The sequence below is a fragment of the Crocodylus porosus genome, unplaced genomic scaffold (assembly GCF_001723895.1).
Source record: "Crocodylus porosus isolate Cpor-Errol unplaced genomic scaffold, CroPor_comp1, whole genome shotgun sequence".
NCBI lineage: Eukaryota > Metazoa > Chordata > Crocodylia > Crocodylidae > Crocodylus > Crocodylus porosus.
The window spans coordinates 154,352,776-154,365,181 of record NW_017728886.1 but is presented as its reverse complement, the minus strand read 5'-3'; the positions used below and the strand labels follow the sequence as shown (position 1 = coordinate 154,365,181).

Here is a 12,406-nt window from a genome sequence, read left to right as displayed (position 1 = left end):
GGACCCAACCACAAACCAGTATTTTCAGACCATGGCTGATGCTGGTTGGTTAGTTTAAAAAACGTCAGCACCCTTAGGTGAGAGTTCAGAGCTATATAGGAGAGATGCAAGTGCATTCAGCACCCAGTTTGTAACCAGAGTAGGGGGTTTTAGTCTGTAGCCCTATATCTGTGAGCTAGGCAGGCAGAGAGATTTATTCTTCCACAATGCAATCCCAGGATAACTGTTCAGCTATATTTTGCAATGCCCCAGGATAACCTGTTGGTATATCTTGTCCTATGAATCCTTTTAGGATTTATCCCAGGACAACAGACATGGGCATCTGAATGATTGCACTTGGTCTCAGGCAGGGTTCGAATTACATTCTGACTCTTGTGGGGGTCTGCGGTGGTGGCACCTGGAAGAAGTCACTGCCACTGTCTGAAGTGTGGAGCAGTGGGTCAGAGCGGCTTTCGTCTCTTATGGGGGAGCTCTTGTTTCTTACTGGGGAGGGCTCAGCCCCCCCGAGCTCCCCTGTAATTTGAACCTTGTTCCCTGGATAAAATGGTTTGTCCCAGGAAAAATGTAATGCTTGTTTGTAGACATAGAACCAGTACAGCGTGCTAGCATAGTCCTATGCCCGGGCTAGTAAGCTCTACTTCTGCAGAACTAACTTAGCCCTGGTACAGTGCTGTGTTAATGTGGCTGCTGCTTCTGGTTTTAGAGCTAGAACATGCAGCGCTATCCTGTGTATCTCTGCACACTGATGCCTTGCTCCACAGAGACATGCCATTAAACCTAAATTTAGCAAAACATTTAAGCAAATACTGAAGTCTCATTGAAGTGAAAGTAAAGTACATGGCACATCATAACCTTTGTGCATTCACAGGGGACATGATGGAATAAACTGAAGCTGAATTTAGAATGCAGTAGATGGCATATTTTTGTTACCCTGTTAAGCTGGAATGACATAAAAGAATGGTGTTATCACTGAGAGCAAATAATAGTCATGACAAAACCCACCCCCATGGTATCCAAGACAGAAAACCATAAATGTTATAGATCTTCAACTCTTACATGGGGACCGGCAGTGCCCTCCAGAAACCAAGGAAAACAAAGCAATTTAACTGATTCCCTTTCCCTTAATAGTTAATCCCTCATTGCCTTCATCAGAATAATGGTATGAAGAGCAGAAATGTGGCTTCAGTCAGGAAGTCTTATTCTCTAAAGAATAACTATTAGGCTCCTGCTTCAACTACTGTATGCTTTTGTTTAATTTTACCTACTAGATAATTGTAAACAGTTACTTAGACAATATGGCAGATTTAAGTAAAATATAAACAGAAATCTGAAGGTCTGATTCTGAATTCACTTATATCCCTATTATTCAGGAATTAACACCCTTGAATTTACTGGTGTTCAAGCAATGCAGGAACAAGCCATAAGACTTTGCATATTGCCAACTTGGTGCCATGCACACAAGCATTTCTTACCTTTATCAAAGATTTCCTTCAGAACGCCTCGTTTTATAAGCTCTTCCCTGCTTTGCCTCATTGATATCTTTCTTTCCAACGCTACAACAAAAAGACAGAGGTAGATATAATTACAAAAATAAAGGTAATTTTAAAAGACTGTGTGCCCTTTATAGTTTTTATTTACTGTATACTGTTTGCCCCACTGAAATCCATGGTAAAACTCTCATTTGTATCTGAAAGGAAGGACCATTATAACTCCATAGATTTCTACTGGCTGTCATGACATGGCTGTTGATACGTGTTGATCCAGAAAGACCTCTGTATACACTCCTATACTCCTTCTGCTTTCCTAAAGACAAATAGCATTAATACGCTTCTAAATAGCAACTGAATAGCATTAAACTGTGGAGCCTTCCTATGCCAGACAAGACCAGACAGTATGATAAGCTTGGTCCTTGGCTCCTCCAGGGCCTGGACCTGTACCTTTGAAGTCAATGGGAGTTGTCACTAACTTCAGTGAGAAAAGAACAGGCTCTTACAGCACAGTATAGGACACATTTGTTTGTACAGGCATTTCCTCAACAGAGGAAGTGATATTTAGGCTGGTATAATACCTTCTTCCTAAGGATGACTTCCCCAGAAAAGTTGACATGTGGACCACCATTCATAAGAGGACATCAATGTTGTGTCCAGGCCTCAAACGGAAATAAATCTGTGAGACTCCATTTAAAGTCAAGGAAGATTCACTGATTAACACCAGTCAAGGAGCTTGCCCAAAACTAAATAATTATTGTATTTGGTGCCTGGAGACCACAGGCACAGGAGATGAATAGAATTCTAGTGGTTGATTAGTTTAGCACTAATTAAGACAATGTCCAATTAACCAAAACATCACAAAGTAAATATATTCAGGTATGCACTAGAAAGAGAATGAGCAAGGGGCACAGCAAGTGATATGCAGGGGATGTTGAGACTATGTACGCTCTGCAAAAAACAAGGCTCAGCTTGCCAAAAAAGAGGGACTGTCAAGGGCAAATTACTTATGCCATATGCTCCCCTGTCAGATGCAGCACACAGCAAATGAGCAAGGAGGAATGAACTTCAGGATGCCCAAAGCAGATTTAAAATGAACAAGGCTCTAAAATGCTCCCCCACTCCCCACCCTGGCATTTCCTCTGTAAACATGACTATATAGCCCTTTGTGATATTATCATAGTATCTGGTAGCTGTGTATGAGGGTTATTTCTGAAGAATAGGATAAATAAAATGGTCTAGGATGGTTTAAACATGGAGTATCCTGCCTTGAGCAGTGGGCTGAACTATATGACCTCTTGAAGTCCCTTCTAGCCCTGCTTTTCTATGATTCTGATGTGACGGGCTAGCTGGCAGTGACCTAGCCCAGGGGTTTTGAAAGGGCAAAAGATGATTGGAGGACTTGGGATTCCCTTTCCGCACCCATCAGGCCCCAGAGACCCCCCCCCCCCCCGTGTCCCGATTAGCCCCTTGGGTCACCTGGAGGGGGATAAAAGGGGAAGCGTGGGCTGACTTGGGGGAGAGACCAGCGAGGGACAAGGAAGGAGCTTCACAGAGCCGGCAGGAGCTGAGCCAGCAGGGCAGAAGCAGTGCCCGGGAAGAGCCTGAAAGAGCAGGACCTGCAGGCAGCAGTGGGACCCTCAGCAGTGCAGCGTGTGGCCAGCAGGAGAGGCTCCCCACTGGGCTCCAGGATCCCCTACGAGAGGCTGCAGCCAGCAGGAGAGGCTCCCCCCCTGCCTCCAGGAAGGATCTGAGCAGTGACCTGAGGGGTTCCCAGCTCTGCTTCCAGCTCCTCCAATCAGAAGCCAGGCAGCTTGATGTGAGGCTGGGGCTCTGGGAAGATCAAGATCCCTAGCAGACTAGAGCAGTGCCACCAGTGGTGGCTGTGTGGCAGTGTTCCTGCTCACCACATGGAAGATCTGGGTTCAAATCCCAGCTGAGGTGGCTGGCTTGGGGGGAGCAAAATAACAAGAAGTAAATCTTCTTGCAGTGGAAAGGGGCAATTGTGTTCCCCTCTCCAGGTACCAAGGCCCTATATTTCCTTGACATTTTGTGTGTTTTTTTATATTTCACCAACCCATATTGTTTGTTCTGCTGTTTGTGTTTTATATTTTGTTAACCCTGTTTTTTGTCAATGACTGTAAGTGTCTAACCTTTGTTGAATCTTGCCCCCTTGGGGCATTGTCGTGTCCACTATACCCTCTGATTTATGCCTCTTATGTTCCCAGTATTAAAAGGTATATGGTTAAGTCCCCATTGGTGGTCTGGCTCTGCTCTATAGGGGGAGGAGAGTCCCTACACCTCCCACAGCACTTGTGCACCTGCTTTGATCCCTTCATTTGGAGAGGGGGTACCTCTTGGAGTACCGCCCAGGTTACACTAAGTTCACTGTGTACTTGGAGGACTAGCGAGGTTTATATTGACATGCATCTTGTTGAATTTATTTGCTATTACATATGGGTAGTTTGGTGTTTTGTTTTGAGGTAGTGAAGTGCTGTGCTCTAGGGCCTATGATAATCCTGCTTATAGAAAAGGTAATATGTCCCTTAGGAAAGAAATGTTGTTCTGTCCTTTTAAAATAAATATTAGCTTAAAAATAAAGCTAAAGAAATCAGCTCTCCTGTGTAGTCAATGCTCTACCAAAAGCTATACAACCATTAAAAATATAAACGCACACTTAAATATCCTTAAATGATGAAATACCAGCATGATCGTTAGGGCTTGTGTGAAATTTTGCTGGCTGTTTCATTTCGATGCTGTTTCAACTTGTTTCTAGCTCAAAACAGTGAAATCAAAATGAAATGAAATGAAAGGCTTCAAAACAGCCTCAAAACGAAACAAGGGCAGTTGAAATGTTTCAAAAGTTTCGAAGCTGGGCTTGCTTGTAGGGAAACAGAAAGTAAGGAGAGGGAGGGGGAAGAGGGGGAAAGGACTGCTGTCATATTGACTGTGTAGCTGGCCAGTGACTGTGATCCTTCCCGGAGGTCCCTTCCAATCCCAGTGCTCTGTGGGAGGGATGGAAAAGCAGCATTGTTTGAAGTGAGCTGCTTTCTGCCTTGGGGTCAGTTACTGAGCTGTGAGCAGCTCAGCAGCGTCAGACAACAAAGGCCATCATTTCCTACTTCCTAGCATGTTTCTAGCAAGTGGGATTCATCAATACTTTTTGCTTTCTATACCCTTTTATTTAATTATTATATTAATTCATTCCTTTCAATTTATTCCTCCCCCAAAGTCCTCTTTTTGTTTGCCCCCCAAATCCTCTTTTTATTTGCCCCCAAAATCCTCTTTTTGTTTCCACAGATGGAGATATGTATCATGAAAGTATCTCCATACTGGGCTGTAGGAAGTTGGCTTCTGGTGATAAGGTTAGCAAGGTTCAGTGCTTGTTTGAATTTATAAACCACTTTTCGCAGCCAGGCCTATGAACTGCACTTCATCAACCTCCTAGGTACAGAAACTCATGGACTCATTATAGACAGTGGAATTCTGACATATTACAACCTGCCAAACACCTGACTCCCCAGGTACCTCTCCAATTTTACCTGCACTGCTACCTTCCCCCCAACCCCAGCCTGCCCCTCTCTCCTTGATGCCTCCATTTCCATTTTCACTGACTGGCTTTCTTGCCTGCATTGCATGCCAGCCTCTGGCTTCTTTACTATTCCTTCCATCCAGGAACACACACACACACACCCCCTCTGCAGGTGCTTCCTCAGCCTGACAAAGGGTTTTTCAACCTGAAAGCTTGTTAAGATATATTTCTCCAAGTATTCAGTTGGTCTACTAAAAGATACCAGATTGACCAAAAGAACCCTGTCTGCCAGTGCCATGTCCTTAGACCAACATCCCTAGCACCTGTCCCCGGTCAGCTGACCGGAAGGAGGCAGGGCCCTGGGCACATCTAAGCCCCAGGGCTGATGTTGGCAGGAAGAGTTCTCTGGCAGCTGCTGGAGAAGAAGCTCCTGCAGGAACGGAAAGAAAGGCTCTAGTCTGTCACAGTTTGGCTGCCTGAGATGTTAGTGCTACTGTGCTGCAGTGCTTATGTGTTGTTATTTAAAGTGGTGGACTGGACTGAGGCTGTAGGGGAGAAGGATGCCTCATTGGGGCACGCTATCGTGTTGTGTACAGGCCCCAGCGCCAGTGAAGGCATGCCTTAACACATACACAAAATCATACACGTTGCAAGTTTTGGTTGTCAGCAGCTTGAAGTGCAGTTTCCCAGAAACCCCTATACCTATCTCCTTGAAACTTGACAGACTTTGTGGCCTAAGCAGGGGCCACGATCCCAGAAATTTGCATTTGCATCAGGCAAGAAATGACAAAGTTACAGGAAGTTTTGTGATTCCCCATTACAGCCTATGGGCGAAACAGCAAAACAGTTTTGATGAAACAAAATGGAACAGTGCTTTGAAATGAAACAAAATATCAAAATGAAACACTGTCCTTATGAAATGGTGAAATGGAAGTCAAAACGAAATGGTGCTGTTTCGCACAGCCCTAACGACCATATCATCTTGAACATACTTAGCTGACCTTCAGTGTCATTAGCCCTTAATAGCAAGCCAAAACCAGAAACAAATTTACACTGTTTTTTTTCAAAGCTTTTCATAAAAAGTCTAAACAGTTTTGTAAATGACAAAAAAAATGCCATTTTCTTTCTTTCAACTGAAAATTAAACATTTCATTTCATTCTTGAGTTATTTAACTTTTGGGTTTTTTAAAAAAAAAGGCCAAAAATTTGTGTCTATATGTTGAAATAGAACCTTTTTGGCATTACTGAAATTAAACACTCAATTTAGTAAAATATCAAAATTAGACAATTTTGAGTATTTTATTCTGTCCTCCCAGCATTTGGGGTGAAAAAAATCCACCAGATTAGGCTTGGAATCACAAATAGCTTCAGTTTCTCCAAATCTACATTTTTCAACATTTACTGACTTTTAAGGAAAAAATGCTCTAGTAAAGATTGTGTTAATTTCATGAAGTGAAGTCAGTATTTCTGAAAGGTGGATATGGCAGTCATTATGGATTAGTTATATCTTGCTCACTAGCAAGACAGGAAGTACTGAAAAACCACAGACTCATCTAATAACTATTTTTAGGTCTAAATTATGTAGAACTTTCTGGGGTCACTTTGGATGATCATCTGTGCAGAAAGCTCTAACACAGCTCTACCTGTGACAGCTACCTTACCAGAAGATTAAAAAAAAAATTCTGTTCAAAGCTTGAGCTAAAATGAGAACTTTTCTCTTTAAAAAATTCTTCCTGTGTCTGCTTATAATGATTTGATTGCTACAAGGGAAGCATCTCCCTTGGTGAACCAGTGATAAAGAAAGGACTGGCTGGGCTGTTCATTTAAGGACAACAATGAATAACAGCAGTAGTTGATAGTACTAAAACTTACGTTTTTCTTTCTTAGGACTCTTCTCTCCAAACATATCCAGTATATTTATGTGCACATGTTGTGATTCAGCTGTTGAACTGAGGTTAAACAATCACAGTGGCCTATCTGGAAGTCTGCATGTAAAACTCACAAACTATTAGCATGAAACGTGAACTGAATACACAGCTCTGTTTTATTGTGACAAGGATTGCAACTTCTTTTGCCAACGATTTTTTCCCAAAGAAGTTGATGCCATAAACTTGTTTCACTAAGCACTCAGAAAGGACTCATCCAACAAAAGGAACAAAAAAAATCGTTGAATTAACCTTCAGTTCAGGAAAACTTGTAGATTCGTGGGTGCAGAAAATAAATATGATTAAATTTAACTAAAAATGTAGTTCTTCCATTGAGATTTTCATTAGTGATATGTTTAATTAGACTGTTTTGTCCTTTTGTTCTTTTTCCAGGAGGAGAGGAATTTATGTCAACCTCTATCTATGGGAACTAGTTAAGTTTAAAAACTGCTAATTAAACAAATGAATAGTTTTAAAATAAACCATTTCAGTTGGTGGAGTTTACTCTGTGAATGCTGCAGTTAGGCCAGCAGTACAGTTCAGACAAGCTCATAAGAATTTCTTGTTCCTTCATCCTAGAGCAGGGGTGCTCAACCCCCGGCCTGTGGGTCAGACGCAGCCCATGGCCCTGTGTCATCTGGCCCATGGGGCTCCCTATGGGATTGGAAATTTGACAGTGGGAGAGTGGTGACAGTGCTTCCCCACAGCCTAATTGTCGGACTCATGGGGCCCTGTGTGCTAGATCAGGGCACCTGATTCCAGTGCGCGGAGCTGCAGGGGTGGTGCTAAGTCCAATGACAATCCCAATGTTCACAGGGCTCAAGAGGCAGTGGAGGCAGGCCCCAGGACCCAACCCTGTGTGCTGGGACAGGAGGGGCAGTGCTAGGCTCCCAAGGACCAATCTCAGCAGGAGGGGGCTGTGCTAGGTCCCTATGGTCTGCTCCCAGAGCACAGGGCAGGGAAGGCGTGGTTCCCAGCCCTAGAGCCCAGTCCTGGCCTACGGCACTTGATCTGTGGTGCTTGGTCTGTGAACTGACCCTGTCCACTCATCTGGCCTATGAGGCCAAAAGGTTGAGAATTGTTGTCCTTGAAGCATACTGCTGTTATGCCTTTGTTCCCTGAATAAAACTCTGGTGCTCTGTAAAGTCAGGCTAGGTACAAACATTCAAAAAGCCTGAAGTGGAATCGATCTAAGTTACATGGTTTTCTGTAAGCAGTGGCATAGCTTAGATCAGTAGTGAACAGAACACACATTCACACTTTGGTGGGGGGCAAATCTTAGACTTGGTTCTGCCATTTTTAAAGCAGTCTATGTGCATCAAACTTCTGTTCTTTTATGGGTATAGACTGGTTTTGTGTGCCACACTTCCATTCTGTTATGGGTATAGACCAGTTTCTAATCACATATACTGGTAAAAGTGTAATGTTTATGCCTGACCTCTGTGATCACAGACTGTCCCTTCAGTTGAGAAGGTGAAGCATGAAGCCTATGTGTGCAAGTGCATATGCTGCTCTGTTAAACAGCCAGAGACATTTATGCAGTGAGGACATGTCAGCTTATCATTATCTCTCCTACCCACCCTTCAGACACCAAGCTTGTCACCTTTGCAGGAAGTGAGAGCTTCCCCAACATGTCCAAAAGAAGATCCCACCCTTTACAGAATATGATGTACTGCTGCTGCTTCTTTTACCACTCGAAAGACCAAACAAACTAGTTCAACTCTTTCCTCCCCACCTGACATTCACATCTAATAAGCTATTCGACCTACTTAAATGTGTCCTAAGCTTGCTGTTAGATTGTACCTCTGGTCTCTCTCTCAAAAAACACCGGGGTCCTTATAGCATGAACATGTCCTTTTTAAGGCCACTAATTTTCATTGGTATTATGGTCAATTAAAATTGTTACAACAACAGAGCTCCTGGCAAAAAATTTCCATTTTGTAATCTATGTCTGGAATTAATATTCATTTTGCTTTTCAATTATTCCAGAGCTGGAGTCATTTCACAAAGTAAATACCAGAGAATCTGTCTCCATGGTGTAAAGATATACAGCTTACTGATTCCTTTCATGGGAGTATCATGTGACATTTACATAGATCCTCCTTTATCATTCTAATTCTAATTCTAATTTTCACCCAGACAGAGAGTCTTAGAAGGTAACTGGTAACTCATCTGATTTCAGAGCTACCATCTCTATATTTTAAGGACAGGCAAGAATACTTTTTTGCTGCTCTTTCTTGTTAACTTTCTAACTACTCAGTAAAGGCAAGTTAAACTGATTGATGTCACTGATTGATGATAATACAAGTATGGAACAAGGTGAAAAACGTAAAAATCAACCATACAAACAAACGATTAAAACCTTTCTTCACAAAGATTTGGGACTAGCAGTGAATTTCATCTTTAGTGAATTTCACTTCTTTCTTTAATACATGTGAACTTGTGAACAGCATCTTCCAGATCAATGCTCTCCACAATTTGGTTTTCATTAGAAATTAAATTTAGAGCCATCCTCCTCAACTGCAACTGAACTGCTGTCAAACACAAGAAGTCTTAAGTGAGTTTTGAAAACCTGCATTCTTCACCTCAGGCAGGTATACAAGGTTAACAGAATCCTGAGTCTGGGAAAAAGCACAAAAGTTAATTTTTGCATAAAAACTCTAATGTTGCTTTGGGTGCATTCCAAATGTCAGCACCCTACTAAGAGCTTGATGTTCAATGCAGAGATCCAGGGCATGCAGCATATCCCTTCACCAGGGTGCTTATTTTTCAATACTTTCTTTAAAAAGTGCACTGCTATTGCAATATTTTGAAGAGCTTCTTTAGTGTTTGGGAGATTATAGCGGGTTCTCACTAAACTTTCATTGTGCCTGGGCAGCCTTGCTCCATAGGACACATCTTCAATATTGAGCAAGCAAACATACAGTCAACAAAGGGTTAACTCATAGCAATGGTCCTTCTTCGGACCCAGAGAGAGGATTCTGCCTTTTTTGCACCACTCTCCTCCCTCAGCTCCACTTCCTGGGAGCTTTTAACTTCCTCCAGGCCAGGCACTGATTGCTGGCAGCTTGCCCATGGCTGAGCAGGCAGACTGTCACTTCTAACCGCCCGCAGCTGCGCTCTCACTCCTAAGCCTTGCAACCAGCTGCAGGGATGTCACATGAAATACTTGTGGTGCTCTGCAAGTTGTAAAACCATTTTTTCAAGAGACTCTGTGGAAGTATCCAAAGCATAAGAGAAACCAATTGATTTTATTGTTCTTTTCTGGATTCATTAACAGTTCATTTCTGGCTTTAATTAAGTGTTCTATTTTTGGTTCTTGTTCTCTTCTTTCAGACATACTGGAACTATCAGAAGAAATTAAATCTTTGTTTCTTAGATGGCTATTTTCAGAAGCAGGAATGCAGGTATTTTAGTTGGAAAAACCTTCACAAGAAAATTCCAATGTAGCCATTAAATGGGAAAACAGTTGATCCCAGAAATCTTAAAAGTGCTTGACATTGCTTTCCATTGATGATTTCTCCTTTGACTTTTCTTTTTTAGCTTGATATTCAGCTTCAGACAGATGCTACCATTTTCACAAAAGATTGTCACTTTTACTTTTGGTTTCAACCACAATGTTTTACACCATGGGTTGACAACCTTTAATTAATGGCAGGCTGCAGCTTCCAACACATCCAGTGCCACAGGCCATCCTTCCCTCTGGCTACTTCAGTTGTCCTGGCAGAGGGCTGCTCTCTTGTCTGCTAACAAGCACGGGGAATGAGAATTTGAAGTGGCTAATATAGCCACTACAGTGACCAGAAATTGTAACAAGGGTGAGAAACAGCCCTTTGGACAGAGCTAGAGCAGCTGGAGGAGGCTGGTGAGCCATGAGTAAAATGTGGAACAAAGAATGAGCATCAGATTGGATCATGGCCTAGATCTACTCTCTTTGCTCTAATCTAATCTCAATAAATTGTTGACTGCTGATTTATACTGTCACTGGTAGAAACCATTTGAGCTGAGGATGCTTGTACATAAATACAAGCTAATCTAGGAGCTTCTAACAATAAAGCATAAATGGATGGATCTAGGTAGAAAGTATCACCTTTCACCTGCTGTTGTTCAACAGAAAATCCACAGCATTGCCAATTTTCTAATTAAAAGAAAACAAAAACCACTCTGCTGGTGAATGATAGATGCTCCACCTTTGCAAATGTGGGGGGTTTTGGGGGTTGGGGTCTTTTTTTTGTTTGTTTGGTGCCTTTTCTAACTTTGTACTTGATAAGGCAGTTGCCTATTTTTCCAAGCCTTGAAAGGGTCCCAGTTTCATGGAAGTAATTAGAAGAGAAAACTATTCTGGTTTCCCTTTTACAAAAGGCTCAACTAATTTTTGGCTTGTTTCAGTGACATCTATGAGTTTTTTTCTTTGAGTCTGGGGTTTGAATCTACTTGAAAGTCAAAGTGCAGTACAGCCAAAATAGGTGAATATTGCCTTGTTTAGATCTGAAAATATATACTGAGTTTTGTCTGGTTACAAATTAAACCTATGATTCTCTGTCCAAACTTAGGGGAAGGGAAGAGTGTTTCAAAGACTTATGAATCTTTGGGTAAAACTGAACCAAGTTTAAAATTTCATACAAAAGTTTTTGGCTGACTAGTCTCATCCATGGATTTAGGGCAATACCACTTTTTACAAGATATGATTCACACACATCACTGTTTAAAAATATCATCTCTGTGTGTGACACACATTAACTATGAAATGTGATATCATTATTTTTATGTGGGGCCCGTAAAGGAGAAAATTCTTACAAATCTTTATCAAAGGTTGTGTTGCCACAATTCAGTACCGTAAAATATGAATAAATCATTGAGAAATGTGTATGGGAACATACAAAATGTGTTTTTAATTTGTTGGACCTATAGAAATGGCAAAATTGTGCCAAATCAGGGGTCATTTACCTGAGAGTAGAAAAGATTAATTCCCTGCACCACAGAAATGAGTAAGTGAAATTCTGTGGTCTGTATTATACAACAGAGACAAACTTATAAGATATATCTTAACATAACTTGTATTCATACCTTTGAGAGCATAGGGTTAAGCCTTATAGCCAGGGTTGCCAACCCAAGAAAATATATTTTTTTTTACTGCAGACTACAATATTTTACTGACAACATAACTTTTTGACTGACTTACATTTTACATAATGTAAATGTAAACCTTTTGCCAAGACTTGGATAGCAGTAACAAAGGCCAGGTTCAAATTTAGAAGTTTAACACTGCTTCCTAAATCTGGCTTGAGCCTCCACCCAGAAACCTGGGAAAATCAATTTTAACTGGGTATTCCACTGTGAACAAACTCCCCCACTCACAAGCAAATGTTAACTAAAACAGGGTTTATTAAAGGGGGAAAGAGATAAGTATACAACTTTAGAAAAAACCATAGCTATTAAATTCACCATCCAGCACAAGGTGG

The 12,406-nt window shown here is 41.6% G+C and overlaps 1 protein-coding gene across 7 annotated transcripts in view; it reads right to left on the bottom strand.

Moving 5' to 3' along the window:
- Positions 1-12,406, bottom strand: part of PHACTR1 (phosphatase and actin regulator 1) — a 467,204-nt gene that overhangs the window by 109,409 nt on the left and 345,389 nt on the right. For all 7 annotated transcript variants that reach the window (XM_019543373.1, XM_019543365.1, XM_019543388.1 and 4 more), the window contains one exon: positions 1,473-1,553. In XM_019543373.1, the coding sequence (XP_019398918.1) occupies positions 1,473-1,553 (81 nt within the window). The remainder of the gene's footprint in view (positions 1-1,472; positions 1,554-12,406) is intronic.